The 26,389-nt window shown below is 33.8% G+C and overlaps 3 protein-coding genes across 5 annotated transcripts in view; 2 read left to right on the plus strand and 1 right to left on the minus strand.

Annotated features, from left to right (window-relative positions):
- Nucleotides 1–24: 24 nt before the first annotated feature.
- LOC119608834 lies at nt 25–4,759 on the plus strand. Of its 2 annotated transcripts, none has more exons than XM_037963381.1 (7): nt 25–329; nt 394–488; nt 553–685; nt 797–1,496; nt 1,558–1,925; nt 2,128–4,541; nt 4,616–4,759. In XM_037963381.1, the coding sequence occupies exons 1-7, from the start codon at nt 233–235 to the stop codon at nt 4,664–4,666; spliced, it is 3,858 nt and encodes a 1,285-aa protein (XP_037819309.1). In that variant the 5' UTR covers nt 25–232; the 3' UTR covers nt 4,667–4,759. The 2 variants fall into 2 exon arrangements, with proteins under 2 accessions (XP_037819309.1, XP_037819310.1); XM_037963382.1 differs by having other exon boundaries at nt 34–317.
- LOC119608836 (probable RNA helicase armi) lies at nt 4,564–9,520 on the minus strand. Its single transcript, XM_037963383.1, has 8 exons — nt 9,249–9,520; nt 8,702–9,188; nt 8,427–8,641; nt 7,937–8,365; nt 7,174–7,719; nt 5,421–7,112; nt 5,194–5,355; nt 4,564–5,135 (listed from the first exon to the last, which is right to left on the minus strand). Exons 2-8 carry the CDS (start codon nt 8,922–8,924, stop codon nt 4,833–4,835), a joined length of 3,570 nt encoding a protein of 1,189 aa, XP_037819311.1. The 5' UTR covers nt 8,925–9,188; nt 9,249–9,520; the 3' UTR covers nt 4,564–4,832.
- A 258-nt stretch (nt 9,521–9,778) lies between these two features.
- The window catches only part of LOC119608825 (eukaryotic translation initiation factor 5B), a 40,489-nt gene continuing 23,878 nt past the window's right edge, over nt 9,779–26,389 (plus strand). The window contains exons 1-5 of one of the 2 annotated variants that reach the window (XM_037963361.1): nt 9,779–9,957; nt 10,015–10,195; nt 10,666–11,879; nt 11,949–13,392; nt 13,487–13,619. In XM_037963361.1, coding sequence (XP_037819289.1) covers nt 10,125–10,195; nt 10,666–11,879; nt 11,949–13,392; nt 13,487–13,619 — 2,862 coding nt within the window. In that variant the 5' untranslated portion in view covers nt 9,779–9,957; nt 10,015–10,124. The remainder of the gene's footprint in view (nt 9,958–10,014; nt 10,196–10,665; nt 11,880–11,948; nt 13,393–13,486; nt 13,620–26,389) is intronic. The other variant, XM_037963362.1, reaches the window with a different exon arrangement.

The following is a 26,389-nucleotide window of genomic DNA, read 5'->3' on the forward strand; positions in this document are numbered from 1 at the left end:
TTAAACCCATTTGGCTACTCTATTTGCAAATTCTTCTACACATACATTTTTACGCCGCCATTTTTGAACCAAACACAAAAAATCATTTGTGAAAAAGTTTTATTTTTAAATAATAGCAAAAATAATAGAGACATTAGTCAACTATTGTTGATATCGAGTTTATTATGTTATTGTGAAGTTATATTTACAAAATTTTTATTAACAAAACATTTTATTTTAATTTGTTAACAACATGGATCATAGCTCGTACAAAGAAAGAAGCTCCTTGCGTCGGGATGACACTTCATTGGGCATTTTAAACATGGACAGTTTAAAGGGTAGAGGAAAATGTAATAAATATCTATAGGCGTGTGTTAAAATGTTCAATATTTTAATAATTTTGAATTTTCACAGTTTTTGGTGATTTAACAAGTGATTCCTTTAAAAATGCCAGTCACAGAAATGGTTCAAATGAAAGTGGCAGCAGGATAATTAATGATCGATTAAATGTAAGTTGTGTGGTTTAGAATATTAAATGTCGATTATTTTAATATTGTGTTTTCTTATATAAAGAGTGAACGTATGAAAGCCTTGGAAGCATTACAAAAATCTCATAAAGGTGATGTTTTTAAAAGGCCACTGCCAGTCAGTAACAAGGAAAATTCTAAAAGTGCCATTAACGTATCATCAAATAATCCATCGATGCGTAAGTAAAAAATATGTACATACATACTCAGAAAGAACAGGTTTAAAGGGACAAAAAAGAAAGTTATCTTTGCATAGGTATCAATCTTAATAATATTTTCTCATACTTTAGAACTAGACCACACTGATTATGTGCCCTTTCGTCGTCCCAATGCTATCAATATATCAGATCTAGTAACTGATGAAACTATAAATCTGGAAAATAGTTCTTCATGTCCACCCTCAGCATCCAAAGATGTGAAAGTATCATTTGAGCCTACAGAAATAACAGGACGTTCTACTCTTTATAATAAGGACTTAAAAAATCACAAAAATAAAGCAATGGGAGGAGGTGATGGACAAAAAACAAAGCATATGTCTGTTAGTGACATTCTGGCTTCTTCATTTGCTCCCAAGGCACGCAATCTATGTGAAACTTTACAGAGTGGCGATACTACATTGGACACTACTAGTGAACGTCATTTACAGGGCATATCAACTGCTAGCAGTTCTTTTTCAAGTTTTAATGGTTCCAGAAGCTTACCGCGTACAGCCGATATGTCCTTATCAAAGAATACCTGTACGGAGGAGTCATTTAATGGAGGTTTTGGTACATTTTCGTTTAGTTCTACTGGTGCTGGCACTGGTGTGGATGAAAGCGAAGATTTCGCACCCGGAGAACTCATGCAATCAAAACTAATCAATGATGAAATATCTTGGGCCCAAGAATACGCAGCCATACCAGCTGCCACCTTAAGTGAACAAGCTAAAGCAAAAGCCTCACGGCAGTCAGCAATTATGACAAATGGTTTTGACTCGCCCTCAAATTCAAAGTATGAGTTGAACTTATAAATCGCCAAACATGGTTATTATATATTTACTTATTAATTCCAGCTCCATGATTGCCGGTGATCCTAATTTTTCAGTTGGAAACTTTTTCAATATGCGATCAGATAACATTTGGAATATTGTTAAATCGAAAAGTCCAGATAAATGTCGTACACCTGTTGCTTTGGTGGACGAAGAAGATAATACTGTAACGACAACAACCACATCAAGTGACTTGGAGAGTTCTTCAAAAATGTTGATTACACCTAAAATTGATAATAAAACTTATACACGCGTAGGAACGCCAATGGAAGCGAAAATGTCTATACCAAGACATATCTCAATTGCGAATACTAACCATGAAAGCAAAGATTCTGGCAACTCAACGGATAACTCTTATTTGTTGAGCATTTCGGCTATTGATCGGGCTCTATGTAAGTATTAGACAGTTGAAAATTAACTAAGTTTATTAACTATGTTCCGACAATATATTTGTGAACATTATCTTAAATGTCTTATTTAAATTGAAGGATTGGGAGTTCAGCACATTAAGCATTAAATTTTTGATTATTCGATTACTACTTTAAAATAACCTTTAACTGAATTTCTTTTTTCAATAAATATTTGACTATTTAGGCAATTTAGACATTCAATCAGATGCTTCTGGCATTGGAGTGTCTGAACAATTACTAATGCAAGGAAAAAAGTCAAAATCATGTATGAATCCATATAATGAAACCGAAAATAGCAATGAAAACAATGCCGAAGCAGTGCATTTAAAAGGTCGTTCCTTAGGAACTGATATTAAGCTAAATGTTAATGACAAACTAAATGCTATGGAAGAATTAATTTTAGAAAATAAAGAAAATTTAGATCCTGAAAGCAAACGTTCCTCAAGAGGAGGTACTTTATGCGATACCATGAGTTTTAGTGAATCACTGCTCAATTCAAGCGATATGAAGAACTTACAGCGTAGCACTACACAACCACGTTCACCATTAAGTCCAATTGAAGTCGGAGCTCCCAACATACGAGTTAGTCGGGTGGCTGATGGTGGAGAAGAAGCTGACAATGATGAATGGCCTGGAACACCCATAACTAGTAATCGGCGCATGCGTCGTACTAAATCGCCCAGAGATAAAAGTCCTTTGCAAATTAGTGCAAATGCCTTGCAAGATTCGCCCGATGCAACAACTCCGGTTAATTCGAGGCCTTCCCGTGCTTATGCTTTAAATAATAAAAACAGGTCAGACAAGGAGCCAAAATCCATGTGTTCTACACGTCTCGATGGTCAAGATCATAATACGAATGCAGATTTTGGTATTTCGCCCAATATCTCAAATGGTCATCATTCTGCTAGTTCTTTAGTAGTTCGTAGTAATACTTTAAATGTTCCACAATGCGTTTCCCCCAGAAGAACGAGTCCTGGACGTTTAGACAATTCACCTTTGTCTTCACCACGCAGCTATCACATGTCTCAAGTGCCCTCTCCTACACCCAGCACCTTAGGATTCCAATCACCTAATCTTGACGCCACTTCGAATTCCGATCGTCAGTTGCTGAGTGCCGGTGCTGCTAGAAAAGTTGTATCGTCTCCGGTGGGTAGTGAGTCCTCTAGTACTTGTAGCTATGGCACCATGCAAACTTATCGAAGTGCCATATCGGGAGCTAGTGGTCGCAGTGTTTCGCGCTGCTCCAGTTCAAGTGAATTTAGCCACCGCGACGGTAAACAAATTCCTTTAAAAGTTACAAATACTGAACTTTCATGGGGTAGCATAAAATTACGCAGCGATTCCCGCAAATCAATGCAAATTAAGAATATTATTAACAAACGTTTGGTTATACGCATCGAGGTTAGTGGTCCTGGTTTTCAAATTGTCAATTCTCAGCGAAGTAACACCATAACGTTGCAGTCGCAAGAATGTCGTAGTATAAGCATTAGTTTTTGTCCCACTGTGCGAGGAGTGGCTGTTGGAAAGCTGTCGTTTTATGCACCCAGTGGGGCTCAGACAATGGGCAATTCATTTCTAGATGTGCCTCTCTATGGTTATGGTGGAAATGCCAGCATAATTGCTCAAAACATCTCTATGGGACCGGTGGGATCTCCCTTTGTTACCATGGGAGATGTGTGTGAATTGGCCCAGCCCTTGGAACGTATGGTTAGCTTCTACAATAAAGGACCATTGTTAGGATTTGCTGCAGTGTCTATAGACTCTATTGGTCTCATGATGCCTCGTCTAAGCGATGCCTTTGAAATATATCCACGTCAAATTTTAATACCCCCCAAACATATGGTAGACGTGCGTATTGTCTTTCGTCCTAAGCGTGAGGAAATTAAAAAAATTATCAAAAAAATGAGCAACGTATTGACTTTGGCAAACATGCGTGTGATTTGTGGCGACGAGGCAAATCGGCAGCGTATTCGACGTTTATTAACGCAAATGAGTGAAGAGGAACGTGCAAAGCTTTCTTCAAGTGCTTTAGATATGTTGTGGACGAAATTTCCCCAAGAATCGGAAATGTACGATTTACATGAAATCAAAGAAAATCCCAATGTAGCCATGGATATGGCATCGTTTTTCCGCATACATGAAATCTTACTTACCATCAACCACGATAATATGGATGATACGGTTGAAGCGTCCTCATTATTTTTGCCAGACGTGGATGAGACTGTTCTGTTTCGCACAATATGTGCTGCTGCCGATTCGCCAACACCACCCTCCGCCCTGGGCACTGTAGATGAAATTTACGACGAGGATATTGATGCCAAGTCTGGCCAAAATGCTACAAAGTCCAATAAGCACGGGGGTACCTGGTCGGTAAATCCTCGCACTCTGGAAATTAATGTAAACAATCAAACCTCTACCACACTACGTGTCTACAATGGATTTAAATCGCGTCAATTCTTTGAGGTGGTCTGCAACTTAAAGGACGTACTACGTTTTACACCCAACGATGGATATTTAGCACCAGATGGCGGACAAACCGAAATTGAAATCGGACTGCATACAAACTTTCAATATCCAACAGGAAATGTTTTTATAATGGTAGGTTTTTTGGTTTTAATACATTTTATTTCAAAATCTTAATACTATTTGTCTACTTTTTTAAAAATTTCAAGGTTTACATGGAAAATGAAAGGATAATGGTGCCCGTTAAGATTATTAAATAACTTTGAGAATTTTATATTTTTATGTTCTGATGTTTGAATTTTATTCTATTTTAATGTATGTGTATGTAGTCCTCAACTTCTTTTTATATATGTTTAAAGCCATTTGTTTTTTAGAAATAAAATATACTTGTATCAAATTATTAAATTGTTATTTTGCTTTGGAATGTTAGCGAATTTCGCCATTTTCCTTCTCTTGTATGTTTGTGGAGTTTTCCGATTCGTACATTTCGGCTGGTAAATCACAACCTAAATACGCATCATTATCCACACAATATTTTATAAATGTGCGCCAGCACGGATCTAAAACTAATAAATATGGATTTCCAAAGATGTATAAAAGATATCGGGCACGAGATATTGCCACATTAATACGTTTTGCACAATGGACAAATCCTAAAGAATGCCGTATATCATTTGGTACGTATTTCTGAGTAGATCGTACAGTGGAAATCAATATTATGTCACGTTCCTGTAAAAAATAAAAGAAATTTTATTGTTGAAATAGATTTGCTATTAATTCTACCCACCTGTCCCTGAAACTCCTCTACAGAACCAATTTTTGGCATAGCAATATCAGCAGTAATAAACAGGTTACGCAAATGTTTCACTTGTTTGGTGTAGGGTGTTATAATACCAATGCTTTCGGGTTTTATATTTTTTCGATAAAGTTGTAGAGTCATAAGGAAAACCTAAAAATATTAAGGATGTAAAGGGTAATTTCTAGTTTTCCAATGAAATTTATTATAAACATTACATTTTTAGCTTCATGAGGATTGTACCATGAAGGCGAATCTTTTTCTTGCATATTTTCACTTAACATGCCATAGAAGAAGACTCCGTGTGCTTTAGAACGCGTTTCCGATTCTGGCAATAAAGCACTTATTTGTTTGATCATTTCAGCTTCGCGAGAATTATTTTCGCTTATATTTGCTATTAATTCGGAATCATAGAAGAGTTTGTTGTATATATGAAGTATGGAGGGCAGTGCACGATAACTGTATAGAAGTTTGGTAACCAAACGAGGATCAAAACCACAAGTATTAGGATAACGTATAAGATCCTTTAAATAAGGAGAACGAGCAAGTAAACGTTCCAGAAAAGAGGTGGCCAGACCTTTTTCGCCAGCATAACGATTTGTTACAATTGCCTGCAATTGCAAGGGATCGCCGGCCAGAATAACTTGACCACGATATTTCGATACCTGTGTAATGGCAACCATTATTTCGGGTTCCGAGCATTGGCCGGATTCATCGATTAAAACATGTGTAAAATGGCCTCTAGGAAAGTCCATTTGCAGAAAATTTCCCAAAGTAGAACAAGTGCTAATGGTGACACGATGACGTCCCAAGAATTTCATTTGACACTTAAGTTTGAGTCCCGATTCGGTGACTATCATGGAATCATTACAAGTACCATCTGCAGCTATATCAATAGTGGCACAATACGGCATAAGATGTTCTGGTACTAGGTCCTTTTCGATTTGGTTTTGTGACACCAGACGGATAAAATCTCCCGGGCAAAGATCACCACTCTCTATTAAACGAGTTGTAATTAAATCGGCTGAACTGTTAGAAGGTGTTCCCACCAAAAGTCTTGCACTCGGTAAGTGTTTAATCAACTGTAGTATGGTCTCTACTAGAGTAATAGTTTTGCCCGTGCCTGGTGGTCCAAATATGACATAAGGCATATTTTGCACTTCGCCACGAAGAATTTTAAATACCGCCATTTTTTGTATGGGATTTAAAGATTTATTATACCATTTGTAAGTCGTACCCTGTGAAATAATATTATTATCCTCGTCCAACTGTATATTAAGTTGTGGCTGTTCGCGCAAACTAACATTAGAGGGAAAAAGAAACTTCTCTCCCAAATGCCTGACCACGCGTTCAACAGCAAAATGTTGTTTACGAAAACCGAAGCGTGAAAAATAAAATTCCAAACGATAATCTTCGCCATTATACTTTTGCTGAAATCCTGCATTGAATTTTAGTAAAACTCTATTGAAAAGAACCTTGTGTATAACACCGTCATAACTACGTTTATCCAAATCTCTATCACTCCAGGGATTTATTGCGCGCACCACATCACCCAACACCAATGAAGGACGTCGTTCACTTAAATTTTCTATGGCCAGCGATAGATATTCGCCATCTCTAGTAAAATGAGCACGTTCACGGTCATAATTGCGAAAATTAACAAAACATTCGATTTCCTCCAAGTAGATTAAAGTTTGAAAACGAGATGTATAGTTAGTGAAACAAAGTTCCTGTTGAATACTTGGAAACATTTGTTCAATATGGTCCAGCATTTCATGTTTATTTTCACAGGTTAAATACATTTTGCGCAAACGTTCCGGCACTTCAAAGTAACCTATACGTTGGGCAACAAAACGGCGTTTAGGAGCAATCCCAACACCTGGTACTACTTCACCACGATTAGACCAAATCTGAAATTATTAATATATGGAAGGTGCCATAGTGAACTCTTAAGTATTAACGATTATTTACCTGATTGGCATAATGTCGTGAACGATATGTTTGGTTACGGCCACCTACTACGGGAGTATTTGCATTACGCTCTACATCTACTTCAATAGCCAAATTTTGTTTGATAGCCTCAGCTTCTGCCTCAGTTTCACAGACGATTATTGAAATACTGCGCTTAATACGAAAACTTTCGAATTGTATAACAAATTGTTCATTACTTTGACCAAGACATTTTGATTCAACTTTAAATTTTATCGAGCGTTTTGCATTGGGTTCCAGTACAAAGGGTATGCCCGGTTCAGGTTCTATTAAACGTACTTGTGCCTTACCCTTACGGCCCAAAAACTCTATATGGCCGCGGAAAGTTCGATCACAATTGTTGGTGCAGGTACATTCTATTTCCTGTTCCTGATTTAATGAGTTAAATACACAATTTATATCAGGACTAACTGTGATGGCACGATTTTCCGAACGTTGCTCTAAACGAAGTGTGGTGTTGCCATTGATTTGTGATTCGTAAACTTGTTCCAAAACTGTTAGTTTAATGCAGCGCCAAACATATTCGCCCTAATTAAATAATCAAGATGTAAAATTGGCGGCAATGAAAAATTTTAATTTTTCGAATTTCTCGGATGTTTTTAGGATTTTTAAAAGATATGTTAATCGGATTAGGTATGTTTATGGGAACTACATTTCCCATACAGAATAATAAATTGTTGTCTATATGATCTGAATACATTTGAGCAAGTTTTGGTTCGTGTCTCTGCTAAATTCATTCACTTACCCTTTCACACTCAATAAGATCAGCACTAACGATGTCACCTAAATTCAATTTGCAAGCTGCGGGCAAAACATCAAACGTGAAGTAGGCATCTTGGTTAAGGACTCCCCAATCATTGTACAAACGCTTAACGGTACATTTTTCACTTTTCATCAAACGTGCAGGATGTACACTAACTTCTTCCAAAATTTCGCCATTACGATCAACAAAATGTTCATCACTTTGAACATTGCAACAGATATACACACGATCACCCTCCTTAGGGATAAAATCAATTTCCACCGCGTCCAAATGAATGTTCATAGTTTTATAGTCCGTATCGACTATTATCGAATCAGGTTTACGTTCTGATATTAAGCCCAAGATATTGCGCTGATGTGTATTAAAAAATGTCGGTTGCTCGGTTTTTAATTCTCTTATTTTGGCTTCAATCTAAAGGCAGAGAAGGAGATATTTTATAAAAAAATAAATGTTCAACAATGCCGTCAGTCACCTTTTCTTCTGAGATTGCTTCTTCATCCCAATATTCGTCTATAACTTGGTCAATTTTAATCACTTTTATATGATCTGTTTCCTGGTGTTTATAAGCCAAATACTCAACTCGACAACCAGTTTTCAATTCACTGGCCACGGATAAAGCCACATTCATGTCAAAGAATATGCCATGATCAATGGAGCCATGATTACTTTTCAAGGCAGTTATAATGCCTGCACAAAAAAATATTCACAACTTCCTACATAATTATTTTTTCTTCTATAGGTACTTACCAGTACGTTTAAAACATTCGGTGTTTCCATTTGGTTCCTTATCAGATGATGTTGCTGTTGTTTGTATAATATGCTTCATACAGGATATTGGTTCTGCATTGTGGTTGATATTTTCTTTGTCTATTTCCAAATCAAGTTTATTTTGTTCTTCTTCCAGTTTTTCGGCCAGTTCATTTTTGCGAGCTTCTCTGGAGACCCACAAATTTCTTAAAATCGTTATCATGTTCTTCGACTTGTTGCGTCTAAAACTACTTAACTATTTATGTATGTATATTAAAAAACACTCGTCACTGCCTTAGGGATTTTGTTTTCTATCCAAAGAATCATACATCCAATCGGTTTCGTTAATGTAATTCAATTCTTTTCGTAAATTTTGCAATCGCTTCAAATAATTTTCTGTTGTTGTTATTTTAAAACCACACTCGGTTACAATTAGAGAACGATAACGTGAAAAGGTCTTATCAGTTTTAACTTCGGCTTTCTGTGTCTAAATGGAATTAACTGTAGCATACTGTTGTATGGAGCATAATTTCTTTGAGTACTTTACCTCACTGGGATTCGATGAACTGGGCTCTTCGGATATGCTGGGCAGCTCAGCAGACATTCTTAACAATAATAAGGCACACAATTTATTGACAACAAAACTGTTACACCTTTTATTTTTAACAAATGTTTTATAAAAACTAATTTTTCCAATCACTAATTTAACAAGAAATATCCAATTGCAATTAAAAATTGTTTGTTTTCTTGCAAATAAGAAATTGCAATTTTGTGCGGCTTTTTTTGTTTGTGAACGTCGTTGGTGCTAGACACAGATGTATAAAATGGTACTAAAACAATCGCGTTGCCATATAAATACCTCACTAAACATAACATTGGCCATAACATTTTTCGATATGTTAATTACAGAGTTACTTTAAAATAAAATTTGTATCAGTTTGTTCTAATGATTGTTTTTCATTAAGTAACTAAATTTTTCTAATACTATTAAAACAAAATTTAGCGATTTTTTATATATTAAGCATATATTAACTATGAGCACGACAACTCTGGTCACAACAATAACAAAACATTTCTATTGTCAAATACATTTGACATTTCTACATAACCAAAAAAGGTGCATGTAAAAAAGGGTTAAAAGCAAAATTTGCAAAAAATTCTGTCTGCTGTGCTGTTACTAACACTTTAACCAAGAAAATAATAATAATAAAATAAAAGAATTGGTAAATTTTTAATTTTGTTGCATTTGCAAAAGGGTAAACTTTAAAAAATATATCAATATTGTTTAAAATAATAATCGTAAATACTTCTAGACATCAATTTAATTCGAGTTGTGTGATTCACAAAGAACTGTGCATTTGTTGAAACCGTCTGAGGTGGTTGTGAACCAAAGTATAAACGTGTTGAAGTTACTGGTGGAAAAATGGTTAAAAATAAAAAGGGCAAGAAAGAGATAGTTTCAGCCGGAGCTGAAGCATCATCTGGAGAAGAAATGTAAGTAAAAATGAAAAATATTCAATCTGTCTGTTGGCAGTATGTCGTCTATTGGAACATGCTGTCTGGTGGTTTGAGTGAAAGTGCTGCGTTGTCAAGCGTGTGTTCGTTTCGTACATATAAATTTCGATTTTGATGTTGTTTTTATGCACTTTTATACATTCAAACATACTAGGTATATTAGGGGCATAACCATTTACATATTACCATGAGTTGACCATATATTTTTAAGAAAATACCTTTATCCGGCCTTTTTGAGGCAAAACCCCCAGAAAAAATAAAATATAATAACTTCCTAAGACGATGTAACAATGTCTGTCTGTTCAGCCTATGGTTCATGGTTCTACAGAAAAGTTATCACCCTAATGTACTTTGCACATTGTATACATCTATTGTATGTATACAAATGTGGTGTGGGTACCAAACTGTGTAATTATTTTGCATATTTTTCTCTTTTTCTCGTCTAACAGCGAAACGGAAACTCAACAAACGGTCATTGACTCCGACGGTCAGGAGGAGAAAAATGTTAATGTTAAAAACAAAAAGAATAAACAAAAAAAGGGCAAAAAGAATAAGAATGTTTCTGACGATGAAGAGGACAACGATGACGTCGAAAATGTAACTACTGGAGTGGAGAAACTTAAGATTAAGTCGAAAGCTAAAAAGTCTGCATTTGAATTGTTGATGGACGATGACGATGATGATGACAATGTCCAAGAAGTTGCCAAATCTGAAAGTGAGGAAGAGATCAATGAACCTGTGAAACCAGCGAAGGGAAATGATAAGAATGCTGGTAAAAAGGGCAAGAAAGCTAAACGTAAAGGCAAAGGAGATGACGATGATGAGGATTTGGATAAGGTTTTAGCTGAACTTCAAGCTGAATATGCTGGCGAGGCACCTCCTGTCGCCACAGTTGTATCACCCGAAGACTTGGCCGACGAAGAATTTGGCAAGGGAAAGAAGAAAAACAAGAAATCTAAAGCTCAGAATGATGAAGCTCAAACCGCTGCGAATGACGATGCTGACGATGTTGATGCGGAGGAAGGCGGAACGGTGAAAACTGCAGCACAAAAGAAAAAAGAAAAGAAAGAGCGTCAAAAGCGTGAAGCAGCTCTAGCTAAACAAAAGGCTGCTCAAGAGCCCCAAAAGAAGCAAAAAGCGCCCGAGCCTGTTGAAAAACCCGAAGAAAGCGTCCCCGAAAAAGTAGAAGAAACTAAGGAAGCCTCTGCCGAACCCGAAACTGCCGGTGATGAGGGTGAAACGGAAAAGGCAACAGGTAAAAACAAAAAGAAGGGTAAAAAGGACAAAAAGGCCGAAGCCGAGGAAGAAAGCAAAAAGGATTCCAAAAAGAAAGGCATGTCCGCAGCTATGGTGGCAGCTATGCAAGAGCGACTTAAAAAAATTAAAGAAGAAGAGGAACGACAACGTCAGCTTGAAGAGGAACGTATACGTCAGGAAGAAGAACGTGAACGTTTGCGTCTAGAGGCAATTCGTTTGGAAGCCGAGCGTAAGGAAAAGAAAAAACAAAAGGAAGCTGAACGCAAAGCTCGTCTAAAGGCAGAAGGAAAACTGTTAACCAAAAAACAAAAGGAAGATCGTGCTAGGGCACAGGCTATGCTGGAAGCTCTCAAAGCTCAAGGTCTTGAAATACCCGATCCTACAGAAAAACGTCCTACAAGGCCAGGTATTAACAAAAAATATAAATTTGTTTATTTTTAAATTAAAACATCATCCATTTAATAATGTATTTTAGGCACCCGTATTCGTCCCAAAAAGAAGGGTCCACAAGCCAACCAACAGACTGAAGCTGAGGCTAAAGCTGCTGAAGAAGCGGCTAAGGCTGCTGAGGAAGCTGCTAAAGCTGCCGAAGAAGCTGAGAAAAAGGAAGTTGTTAAAGAGTCTTGGGATGCATCCGATTCTGAGGAAGAAGCAAACGATGACACCTCTCAAGCTACAACAACAAATAATGATGAAAAATCATCCAACGAAAATGCAGTTCCTGCTGAAGAAGATGATGATTCCGAAGAGAATGATAGTGATTCAGATGATGATAGTGATAGCGATTCTGATTCGGAGTCTGAATCAGAAGACGAAAAGGAAGAAGCCATTAATGTTAACGATCCTGAAGAACGTCGTCTTCGTGCAGAACGTCGTATTTTGAAACGAAAAGCTGATGCCGAAAAAACGCGTACAACGGATAATCTTCGTGCTGCTGTAGTTTGCGTACTCGGTCATGTAGATACCGGTAAAACTAAAATTCTCGATAAATTGAGGCGAACTCATGTGCAGGATTCCGAAGCTGGCGGTATTACGCAACAGATTGGTGCGACAAACGTTCCAATCGATGCCATCAAAGAACAGTCGAAAATCGTACGCAACTCCAGTGAATTTGAATTCAAATTACCAGGTTTACTTATTATTGATACACCCGGTCACGAGTCCTTTAGTAACCTTCGTAACCGTGGTTCTTCGCTCTGTGATATTGCAATTTTGGTCGTAGATATAATGCATGGTCTGGAACCACAAACTATTGAGTCAATCAATCTGCTCAAACAGAAGAAATGTCCCTTCATTGTAGCCCTCAATAAAATCGATCGTTTGTACGATTGGAAACTAATGGCTCGTCGTGATATTCGCGATGTCCTTAAGGAGCAGGAGGCAAACACACAAGTTGAGTTCAAACAACGTACTCAAGAGGTCATTTTACAATTTGCCGAACAAGGTCTCAACGCAGCACTTTTCTATGAAAACCCCGACCCCAAGACCTACATCTCCCTTGTACCCACCAGTGCTATTACGGGAGAAGGCATGGGCAATCTTTTATTCCTTATAATCGAATTCTGTCAGAAAATGTTGTCCAAACGTCTCATGTATTCCGATGAACTGCAAGCTACTGTATTGGAAGTTAAAGCAATTCCCGGTCTAGGCACAACTATTGATGCCATCCTCATCAATGGCAAACTGCGTGAAGGTGAAACAATGGTTTTGGCTGGTACCGATGGACCCATTGTAACACAAATTCGTTCCCTTTTAATGCCACAGCCCATGAAGGAACTGCGTGTCAAGAACGCCTACGTTGAACACAAAGAAGTTGTCGCTGCACAAGGTGTTAAAATTGCCGCTAAGGATTTGGAAAAGTCCATTGCTGGTATCAATCTCTTAATTGCTCATAAACCAGATGAAGTTGAAATATGCAAGTAAGTTGAGTTTGGTAATTAAATAATTGCTACTAATTGAGTTATTACATTATTACGTGAGTGTACTACATATTAAAATATCTTTGATTTTCAGGGAAGAAGTAGCACGTGAATTGAAGAGTGCTTTAAGCCACATAAAATTAGCTTCGACTGGTGTTTATGTTCAAGCGTCAACATTGGGTTCATTGGAAGCCCTTTTGGAATTCTTGCGCACATCTAAAATTCCGGTAAGTTTTATTTTATATTATATTTAAGAAATTATTTTAATTAGGATCACAAGATTTCATTATTTTCTCGAAAACTAGAGCCGATTTTAGGTTTTTTTTAGGATTTCGTTATTTTCTCGATTCGATGCTTATTTAAACTAGAGCTGATTTTAGGTTTTTGATAAAAAATAGGTTTTTGATCGAAAATAGAAGTGATCACAGGATTTCGTTATTTTCTCGATTGGAGGCTTATTTAAGAAACTAGAGCCGATTTTAGGTTTTCAACATAAAAATCGATTTTTAATGGAAAATTCATGTGATCACAGGATTTCGTTATTTTCTCGATTGGAGCCTTATTTAAGAAACTAGAGCCGATTTTAGGTTTTCAACAAAAATTATAGATTTTTGATGGAAAATTGAAGTGATCACAGGATTTCGTTATTTTCTCGATTGGAGGCTTTTTTAAGAAACTAGAGCCGATTTTAGGTTTTCAACATAAAAATCGATTTTTAATGGAAAATTCATGTGATCACAGGATTTCGTTATTTTCTCGATTGGAGCCTTATTTAAGAAACTAGAGCCGATTTTAGGTTTTCAACAAAAATTATAGATTTTTGATGGAAAATTGAAGTGATCACAGGATTTCGTTATTTTCTCGATTTGAGGCTTATTTAAGAAACTAGAGCCGATTTTAGGTTTTCAACATAAAAATCGATTTTTAATGGAAAATTCAAGTGATCACAGGATTTCGTTATTTTCTCGATTGGAGCTTTATTTAAGAAACTAGAGCCGATTTTAGGTTTTCAACAAAAATTATCGATTTTTGATGGAAAATTCAAGTGATCACAGGATTTCGTTATTTTCTCGATTGGAGGCTTATTTAAGAAACTAGAGCCGATTTTAGGTTTTCAACATAAAAATCGATTTTTAATGGAAAATTCAAGTGATCACAGGATTTCGTTATTTTCTCGATTGGAGGCTTATTTAAGAAACTAGAGCCGATTTTAGGTTTTCAACATAAAAATCGATTTTTGATGGAAAATTGAAGTGATCACAGGATTTCGTTATTTTCTCGATTGGAGGCTTATTTAAGAAACTAGAGCCGATTTTAGGTTTTCAACAAAAATTATCGATTTTTGATGGCAAATTCAAGTGATCACAGGATTTCTTTATTTTCTCGATTGGAGGCTTATTTAAGAAACTAGAGCCGCTTTTAGGTTTTCAACAAAAATTATCGATTTTTGATGGAAAATTGAAGTGATCACAGGATTTCGTTATTTTCTCGATTGGAGGCTTATTTAAGAAACTAGAGCCGATTTTAGGTTTTCAACAAATATTATCGAATTTTGATGGAAAATTGAAGTGATCACAGGATTTCGTTATTTTCTCGATTGGAGGCTTATTTAAGAAACTGGAGTCGATTTTAGGTTTTCAGTATATAAATCGATTTTTAATGGAAAATTGAAGTGATCACAGGATTTCTTTATTTTCTCGATTGGAGGCTTATTTAAGAAACTAGAGCCGATTTTATGTTTTCAACAAAAATCATCGAATTTTGATGGAAAATTGAAGTGATCACAGGATTTCGTTATTTTCTCGATTGGAGGCTTATTTAAGAAACTGGAGTCGATTTTAGGTTTTCAGTATATAAATCGATTTTTAATGGAAAATTGAAGTAATCACAGGATTTCGTTATTTTCTCGATTGGAGCCTTATTTAAGAAACTAGAGCCGATTTTAGGTTTTCAACAAAAATTATCGATTTTTGATGGAAAGTGATCACAGGATTTCGTTATTTTCTCGATTGGAGGCTTATTTAAGAAACTGGAGTCGATTTTAGGTTTTCAGTATATAAGTCGATTTTTAATGGAAAATTGAAGTGATCACAGGATTTCGTTATTTTCTCGATTGGAGGCTTATTTAAGAAACTAGAGCCGATTTTAGGTTTTCAATAAAAAATATAGATTTTTGATGAAAAATTCAAGTGATCACAGGATTTCGTTATTTTCTCGATTGGAGGCTTATTTAAGAAACTAGAGCCGATTTTAGGTTTTCAATATATAAATCGATTTTTAATGGAAAATTCAAGTGATCACAGGATATCGTTATTTTCTCGATTGGAGCCTTATTTAAGAAACTAGAGTCGATTTTAGGTTTTCAATATATAAATCGATTTTTAATGGAAAATTCAAGGGATCACAGGATATCGTTATTTTCTCGATTGGAGCCTTATTTAAGAAACTAGAGCCGCTTTTAGGTTTTCAACAAAAATTATAGATTTTTGATGGAAAATTGAAGTGATCACAGGATTTCTTTATTTTCTCGATTGGAGACTTATTAAAGAAACTAGAGCCGATTTTAGGTTTTCAATAAAAAATATAGATTTTTGATGAAAAATTCAAGTGATCACAGGATTTTGTTATTTTCTCGATTGGAGGCTTATTTAAGAAACTAGAGCCGATTTTAGGTTTTCAACAAATATTATCGAATTTTGATGGAAAATTGAAGTGATCACAGGATTTCGTTATTTTCTCGATTGGAGGCTTATTTAAGAAACTAGAGCCGATTTTAGGTTTTCAACAAAAATTATCGATTTTTGATGGCAAATTCAAGTGATCACAGGATTTCGTTATTTTCTCGATTGGAGGCTTATTTAAGAAACTAGAGCCGATTTTAGGTTTTCAACAAAAATTATCGATTTTTGATGGCAAATTCAAGTGATCACAGGATTTCTTTATTTTCTCGATTGGAGACTTATTAAAGAAACTAGAGCCGATTTTAGGTTTTCAATAAAAAATATAGATTTTTGATGAAAAATTCAAGTGATCACAGGATTTTGTTATTTTCTCGATTGGAGGCTTATTTAAGAAACTAGAGCCGATTTTAGGTTTTCAACAAATATTATCGAATTTTGATGGAAAATTGAAGTGATCACAGGATTTCGTTATTTTCTCGATTGGAGGCTTATTTAAGAAACTAGAGCCGATTTTAGGTTTTCAACAAAAATTATCGATTTTTGATGGCAAATTGAAGTGATCACAGGATTTCGTTATTTTCTCGATTGGAGGCTTATTTAAGAAACTGGAGTCGATTTTAGGTTTTCAGTATATAAATCGATTTTTAATGGAAAATTGAAGTGATCACAGGATTTCGTTATTTTCTCGATTGGAGGCTTATTTAAGAAACTAGAGCCGATTTTAGGTTTTCAATAAAAAATATAGATTTTTGATGAAAAATTCAAGTGATCACAGGATTTCGTTATTTTCTCGATTGGAGGCTTATTTAAGAAACTAGAGCCGATTTTAGGTTTTCAATAAAAAATCATCATTTTGATGGAAAATTGAAGTGATCACAGGATTTCGTTATTTTCTCGATTGGAGGCTTATTTAAGAAACTAGAGCCGATTTTAGGTTTTCAACAAAAATCATCGAATTTTGATGGCAAATTGAAGTGATCACAGGATTTCGTTATTTTCTCGATTGGAGGCTTATTTAAGAAACTGGAGTCGATTTTAGGTTTTCAGTATATAAATCGATTTTTAATGGAAAATTGAAGTGATCACAGGATTTCGTTATTTTCTCGATTGGAGCCTTATTTAAGAAACTAGAGCCGATTTTAGGTTTTCAACAAAAATTATCGATTTTTGATGGAAAATTCAAGTGATCACAGGATTTCGTTATTTTCTCGATTGGAGCCTTATTTAAGAAACTAGAGCCGATTTTAGGTTTTCAATAAAAAATATAGATTTTTGATGGAAAATTGAAGTGATCACAGGATTTCGTTATTTTCTCGATTGGAGCCTTATTTAAGAAACTAGAGCCGATTTTAGGTTTTCAATATAAAAATCGATTTTTGATGGAAAATTGAAGTGATCACAGGATTTCGTTATTTTCTCGATTGGAGCCTTATTTAAGAAACTAGAGCCGATTTTAGGTTTTCAATATATAAATCGATTTTTAATGGAAAATTCAAGGGATCACAGGATATCGTTATTTTCTCGATTGGAGCATTATTTAAGAAACTAGAACCGATTTTAGGTTTTCAATAAAAATATAGATTTTTGATGGAAAATTGAAGTGATCACAGGATTTCGTTATTTTCTCGATTGGAGGCTTATTTAAGAAACTAGAGCCGATTTTAGGTTTTCAATATATAAATCGATTTTTAACGGAAAATTGAAGTGATCACAGGATTTCGTTATTTTCTCGATTGGAGGCTTATTTAAGAAACTAGAGCCGATTTTAGGTTTTCAATAAAAAATATAGATTTTTGATGGAAAATTCAAGTGATCACAGGATTTCGTTATTTTCTCGATTGGAGGCTTATTTAAGAAACTAGAGCCGATTTTAGGTTTTCAATATAAAAATCGATTTTTGATGGCAAATTCAAGTGATCACAGGATTTCATTATTTTCTCGATTGGAGCCTTATTTAAGAAACTAGAGCCGATTTTAGGTTTTCAATATAAAAATCGATTTTTAATGGAAAATTCAAGTGATCACAGGATTTCGTTATTTTCTCGATTGGAGGCTTATTTAAGAAACTAAAGCCGATTTTAGGTTTTCAACAAAAATTATCGATTTTTTATGGAAAATTGAAGTGATCACAGGATTTCGTTATTTTCTCGATTGGATGCTTATTTAAGAAACTAGAGCCGATTTTAGGTTTTCAACTAAAATTATCGATTTTTGATAGCAAATTCAAGTGATCACAGGATTTCGTTATTTTCTCGATTGGAGGCTTATTTAAGAAACTAAAGCCGATTTTAGGTTTTCAACAAAAATCATCGATTTATTATGGAAAATTGAAGTGATCACAGGATTTCGTTATTTTCTCGATTGGATGCTTATTTAAGAAACTAGAGCCGATTTTAGGTTTTCAACAAAAATTATCGATTTTTGATGGAAAATTCAAGTGATCACAGGATTTCGTTATTTTCCCGATTGGAGCCTTATTTAAGAAACTAGAGCCGATTTTAGGTTTTCAATATATAAATCGATTTTTAACGGAAAATTCAAGTGATCACAGGATATCGTTATTTTCTCGATTGGAGGCTTATTTAAGAAACTAGAGCCGATTTTAGGTTTTCAATAAAAAATATAGGTTTTTGATGGAAAATTCAAGTGATCACAGGATTTCGTTATTTTCTCGATTGGAGGCTTATTTAAGAAACTAGAGCCGATTTTAGGTTTTCAACAAAAATTATCGATTTTTGATGGCAAATTCAAGTGTTCACAGGATTCGTTATTTTCCCGATTGGAGCCTTATTTAAGAAACTAGAGCCGATTTTAGGTTTTCAATATAAAAATCGATTTTTAATGGAAAATTCAAGTGATCACAGGATTTCGTTATTTTCTCGGTTGGAGCCTTATTTAAGAAACTACAGCCGATTTTAGGTTCTCAACAAAAATTATCGATTTTTGATGGAAAATTCAAGTGATCACAGGATTTCGTTATTTTCCCGATTGGAGCCTTATTTAAGAAACTAGAGCCGATTTTAGGTTTTCAATATATAAATCGATTTTTAATGGAAAATTCAAGTGATCACAGGATATCGTTATTTTCTCGATTGGAGGCTTATTTAAGAAACTAGAGCCGATTTTAGGTTTTCAATAAAAAATATAGGTTTTTGATGGAAAATTCAAGTGATCACAGGATTTCGTTATTTTCTCGATTGGAGGCTTATTTAAGAAACTAGAGCCGATTTTAGGTTTTCAATAAAAAATATATGTTTTTGATGGAAAATTCAAGTGATCACAGGATTCGTTATTTTCCCGATTGGAGCCTTATTTAAGAAACTAGAGCCGATTTTAGGTTTTCAATATAAAAATCGATTTTTAATGGAAAATTCAAGTGATCACAGGATTTCGTTATTTTCTCGATTGGAGCCTTATTTAAGAAACTATGACCGATTTTAGATTTTCAATAAAATATATAGATTTTTCATGGAAAATTCAAGTGATCACAGGATTTCGTTATTTTCTCGATTGGAGCCTTATTTAAGAAACTAGAGCCGATTTTAGGTTTTCAATATATAAATCGATTTTTAATGGAAAATTCAAGTGATCACAGGATTTCGTTATTTTCTCGATTGGAGCCTTATTTAAGAAACTAGAGCCGATTTTAGGTTTTCAATAAAAAATATAGATTTTTGATGGAAAATTCAAGTGATCACAGGATTTCGTTATTTTCTCGATTGGAGCCTTAAAAAAACGATTTTTGATTCATGTGATCACAGTATTTTGTTTTTTTTTTTTTTTTAATTGGTGGTTAATTTTTATTTTTCGTTCCACCCTTTACTAGCGATTTTATTGGTGTATTAAATTGTTTATATGAATTTTTATTAAATATTTGGCAAATGACAAATAGTGGAATACATTTTTGAACTCATCCACAACTAAAACAATTTGAAATGTTTGTACTTGTGAATTATAATAGTATTTAGTGTCTAAGTATTCTACAATTCATTGATGAATATATTTTCATTGATTAACACAAAGTATTATTTATTTCATGACGGTTCATGGCGTTATTTTTGCGTTTAATTGATTCATTAATTAAAGCTAATAAGTAGTAAAAGAAAACAATAATCAAAAATAGAATTAGAATTGAACTAATGTTCTATGAAATGGGCCATAGTCTATAGTATAGAGATCACTATACATATTCATGGTGTAGTGTATTTATTTGCACATGGTACTTGTGTGTTATAAGTTGGGGACTGTGTTGGTCAAAATTTAAACTTATAAAATGGGGTTATCATTTAGTGCTTAGAAATGGTAAACGACTTTTGATGGAAATTTGAAGAGAGTACAACAATTGGAGGCTTATTTCAAGAACTAAGGCAGATTTTTAGTTTTTTATACAAAAAACTATTTTTGATGGCAATTTAAGTGATCGCGGTATTTCGTTATTTTCTCGATTGGAGCTTTTAGGAAACTAGAGCCGAGGTTTTGGAGTTTTTTTTAAGGAACTGGACGTTATTTTGTATTTTTTTTATAAATAAAACTGATCATATATTTTTATTATTTATTTGATGTTTATTTAAGAAACTGTAGCAATTATTAAGTTTTTTATATAAAAAACAAGTTCCCATATACATATATGAAAATGATCACAGTAGTTTTTTGATTGGAACATATTTGTGTATTCTATTGAACTGATTATAGGATTTTGTTATTTTCTCAAATTTGTCTCCACTACGTATGATCATCGATCATTATTAGTTTCTTAACTGGATTTTGATATAGTAATACATTTTTGATGGGACTTAATGTGATGTGTGACATAAATGTTCATGTTTTTTTAGGGATTTAGTTTTTTAAGTTTAAGGTCGATTTTGTTAAAAAAAAATCCTGTGGGGGTGTGATGTACTTCGCAAAATACCGAAACGCGCGAATTTATCACAGCATTGATTTCATGCAAAGTACATCACACCTCCCTGTGATCACAGATCAAAATTTTTATTTTAAACACATCATCAGGACTACGCGTAAACACTGATCGAGGTATTTTTTAAGTTTATCAGAAAAAAATATATCTTTTGTAGAATTATCAATGGTTCGATTTGTTCGATTTCTAAAGTTATTTAGTGCATGAATACCCTTATAAATATTCATACATACATATGTAAATATGTATGTATGTATAAAATATTAATGAAGATATTTTTAGTAACACATTTAATTTTAAACACACATTTTGTGAATTATTTATAAATAAAAAAACGTATTTTAGATATGCGAGGTAAAACACACTATAATACGGCGCTGCTTTAAAAAATTTCAGACAAACAGAAGATAGGCATATCATTTAGCAGACAGAGTGCTACAAAATTTGATGTACAAATGAGAGCTATACATAAAAATTCATTAATATATGAAATTTTGAAAAACATTTATAAATTTTGAAATAATTAGATCCTTAATTTCAGTTCGTTTAGCATAATCAAATTAAGATATAGCGAGTACAAACTAAAAGATGCATTTGATGGTTACCCTGTAGACATACACAATTCATATATGTAAATATGTTTTCAAACATGTGTATAGGAAATTCTTACAGCACACCCCCTCTTGAATAAAAACGGCCTCTTTCAATTGCAGGGCCACCACTACGACTATCAAATAATATAAACAGCTAAAGAACGTAAGGAGAAAAAAAATCTATCTAGAGACATCGATGCATAAAAATTCGATGTTGATGTTGTCTTTGAATATAGAAAACACAATATTTCGTCATTGTCGTAAAACTAGAAAAAAACGTACGATATAACAAAAATGAAAACGAAAAATAGAATGAACGAACGAATGAATATGTACCACATGTAGTAGACTGACTATAGAAAGTAGTGCTTTGGGAGCTCTTAAAATTTGTTGTGTACACACACCAATGTGGGTGGTTAAAATTGCTGGGTTAGGCAGGCACCTAACGACGCCGTGCGTAATAGCCGAATGACGGCACGTATTTTGCAAAATGCGGTCGACAGCCAAAATAAACAAAGATTTTTGTGTTGATTTTTTTTCTAAATTTTATTTTTTTTTCTATATATTTATTTGGTTTTGCTGCTTTTAAACATGAAAACGATATCTAATGAAACCAATTATTAGTCATTTCCGTTGGTCGTTTGAAATAAAATCAATTATGGAAACAAATTTTTTTGATACGTTTATTAAACAACACAAATTAAAAAAAAAAAAATAAAATATAGAAATTAGAAATATGTTTAAATTTCTATGTTGGACACTGTTTAAAATAAAATATGCCTGTCATGTTCATACAATTTGTTGATATGGATATCTGTCAATGCTAAATGTCCAAATCATATTTTAAATATTTTGATTTTCTTTCTTTCAAGGTATAGAATACCGTACTTAGCTTAGCTTAATGCCATCCGTTTTTATTAGATATTTTAAATTCAATTAAGCTTTTGCAACATAGTATTTAATTTTGGTTAATTGCATTTTCCAAAAATGTCTTGAATTTATAATATCGTCTTTTAGTTTCAAGTATTTCTTTTAAATTTCCCAAGTACACAATTTGTGTAGCTAATTTTTATTAATGTCATTTATTACCTTTATAGCTAATTAATAATGCAAACGCATAGGGGTTTTATTACAAATCAGCCAAAAGAATAGTCCATGACTTGTCCATAAACTATTAAATAGACTAGTTCATAGATTAGTGCGTCAACTAATCAGTCAACTTGTCCATAGAATTCTGAATAGTTTAGTCCCTAGAATGTTCAATAGACTAGTCCATACATTGGGGATAGAATAGTATACAGAGTAATCTATAGACTAGCCCATAGTCTAGTCTAGTCCATGGGGTAGACAATATGTCGAAGTATATCACGGTGGTACTTTTTCAACCACTGTGTGAGCTGACTAGACAACAACGCAGGTGGCGACTTTTGTACATGGTTTTGCCGGTCCATGTACAAACATTTTGTTCAAGTACTCGAACTATCTAATCTCTGAGCATTGGATGGCCTTTGTTGTGTCGGCACCTACAGACGTATTCGGTAGACCGAAACACGAATCCATCAAATAAACCGAGGACTTTGATCTTACAGAGAAAACACTATGCTCTAGGTGGGTAAGTTCCGTATACCCCTGCATTCATCCTGTATTATATACACTTAGTTAGTTACTTAGTTGGAAAGGAGGATGTATATTCATCAAATCCGAAGAAATACACCTAGGCCTCTATCGGGTCTGTTGTGCGCTCCTTATCCAGTGCCTCAGGTGGCAATCGAACCAACCACCTCCGGTCTACCAAACTAGAACACTAACCTACCGGAGGCCACATTATATACGCTTAACACCAACTCATTTCCAGCGCTTAGACCACAGTCACTCCTCTTTAGGGTATCTATTGACTTCGGCAACAACACCGAACTTATTCCGAATTATAGACTTTACCGTGCAACAGTCTTTTAACCGACATGTACTCTGCACGAATTTGGGTTTAAAGTGCAGCCACCTCATGGACCTCTTCAATAGCCAGACAAAGTCCGAAACTCTGCCCTGCGGTCTACCGGTTCCCGTGTTACCAGACTATGTCGTTCTCTGGTTCGACCCAATATCAAATCATTCCAAGGAAAGACCGAGGAAACATTTGATCATCACTAGTTTATAATCTCGGCAGACTGGTAGCACCTCGTTTCCCCGGGATTACAATAACACTAAGATATTGACTTTCATCAAGGTTATATGCCCCCGGGGGCCATGCGGTCAAGAAGTCTATTGGGGTAGATAATACACTATTGGACTACTGGACTATTAATAAAGTTTTTGGTCTCCGGCCGATTTTTGGGCAACATTGCATCATGAAATAAATGCCAAATTTTGAAATGAAAAAGTGGCCCAAGGTCGAAATGATTTAGGGAAATTTTCCACTTTTGGGATAGTTTAGTGTCCTCGTCATTTTTTAATCCACAAAAAGTACTATTTTGTTCCGACCAGAACTGCATAAGAAATCTAAGTATCCCTCAGACCTGCATTGTCCCCTCAGCGACAATATAAGATACCAAAGTGTTACCGTTAAGTTACCGTTATTCTTAAAATAACCTAAACATAATAAAATAATTCAGTTGCCAATTTTCGTTTTTAAGATGATATCGAATAAGAAATCAAATATTTGTTTTAACTTAACTTCGTTATCGAAATGTGTTTTCGATACGAACATTTATTCAATCAGTTTTCGTAACAACTAGATCTTCGATTCCGTAGGTTCTACTTAGCCCATGATTGACTACTAAGCGACAACTTATTAAGTTTTCAACATTAATTAGCATTAATTCATTCATATATCCTTGATATTTTGAACATTGTGATTTCTTGCTGCAATATATGGCAAAGGGTAACCCTTGGTAACCTTTGGCAATATGAGGTTTTGATTGAAGTCTAAATTGCTTGAAAAGAATATATGTATATAAGTTAAGCACTAAGGAATAAGCTTAAATTGTTTTTGAACCTATTTTCATAGGTTAGCTCTATGCTTAGCTAATTTCCTTACAAACTTATTTTTGTTCTTCACAAAAACATACTGGTTTTGTTAATTCAAATGTTTTTCTTGTTCTACTTTAAATTGAAATAATTATGTCTTTTTTTTTAGCACAAAACTACTTTTATTATGTTTGTTTAGGTTTTTTTCCCGCATTTATCTTTTGTTTATTTAATGAATGGGTAGGGTTTGCTAGCAACTGCCAGCAATAGCAAATTTGACATTTTTACTTTTCGTTTCTCATTATTTTTTTTGCAATTTACGAAACCTATGAAAAAAATACGCCAAAAACAAAAACTATTGTTTGCCATGAACATTTCACAGTAAGTAACTACGACTATTTCATTCATAAAATTTACAAAATCTTTAATGAATTACAGCTGTTGGTTGTTCAACGAATACGTATACTAATTGAATGAACAAAAAAAGATATTTAGTTTTCAACATACTTATGTTTGTATCTATGAATGAATGAATGAACATATGAATGTAAAGGTGTGGGTGATCATTGCATGTTTGTAGGTAGCCAAAGGTTGCTTTTTAGCATGCAACATCATGACAAACACACTGTGCATATAAACGAACATATGTGGTCAAAAATATACTATTGTTTTCAATGCCAAATGTTTACAGCAGCTGTAAGTGGCTACAAAAATGTGTTTCATATTCAGATAACGCATAATTTAAAGATAATTTCCTATACACATCTATTGCTTTGAAAGATTCTTCTTTAGTTTGAACCAATTATGCTTTGTATAATTTAATTTTGTTAAAATTATTATCTAGTTGTTATTGTAAAACTCTTAAAATTTATTTAGACTCTGGTCAATCTACTCTACTAAAAGGTGATATGTTTAAAACAGAAAAAAAACACACTCACTTAATTTAGTAAAAGTATCTATTTGCACCACCTACCTATTGTAAAATTCTTTGTATCAAATTATGAATGAATTGAAAAAAATAAAATGAAACGAACTCCTACTAACCGGTAGTATTATACCATATTTGTATAACAAGTTACCATAAAAGTTTATACCTCAACTATTTCTTAATAAAACGTTTTGTACGTCACATATGGCTGACTATACATTTGAATAAAAATATGCAAATACATCTATTTTACATATAAGTAGATGTATGTATTTAACTAAAATACACTGAAAATAATCCATGCTCAACTTTACGAAAAAAAATTTCGAAACTTCTATTTTCGTAATATTTACAAAAATTTCGTGTATAATACGAAATATTATTTAATAAAACTCTTTTCTATTTTTACGAAAGTACGAAAACCTTTCGTAATATTTTTTTCTTAAATTTTATCGAAATTAAACATAATGATATTAATTATATTATGATTAAATAAAACTACAACATTTTTATAAAATTTGAGAAAAAGTATATATTTTCATAAAAAAATAAAAATTCGTGTGGAGAATAATTTTGAACTAAAATTAGAAAAATTATTTTAAAATGAACAAAAATGTTCGCATAAATTAATATTTCGTAAATTTTACCATATTTATTCAAAATACCCTTTTTTCAATTTATGTAAATTAATTTTTTCAAGAATATTTTGCATTATACTAAAATATTTCGTACAATTTCGTATATATTACGAAAGAATTTCGTGGTGCGAAACAACGAACGATTCGTACAATGTACGACATTTTTCGTATATATTAGGCATGGATTTTTTTCAGTGTATTTATGTTTATTTAATATTGTATTAAGTAACAAACCGTCACAATTCAAAAGCGCAAACTTTTTAAGTGGGTATTAAACT

This window comes from Lucilia sericata, unplaced genomic scaffold, assembly GCF_015586225.1.
Source record: "Lucilia sericata isolate MDLA Ls3-8-SP2 unplaced genomic scaffold, ASM1558622v1 Contig000885F_arrow, whole genome shotgun sequence".
Taxonomy (NCBI): Eukaryota; Metazoa; Arthropoda; class Insecta; order Diptera; family Calliphoridae; genus Lucilia; species Lucilia sericata.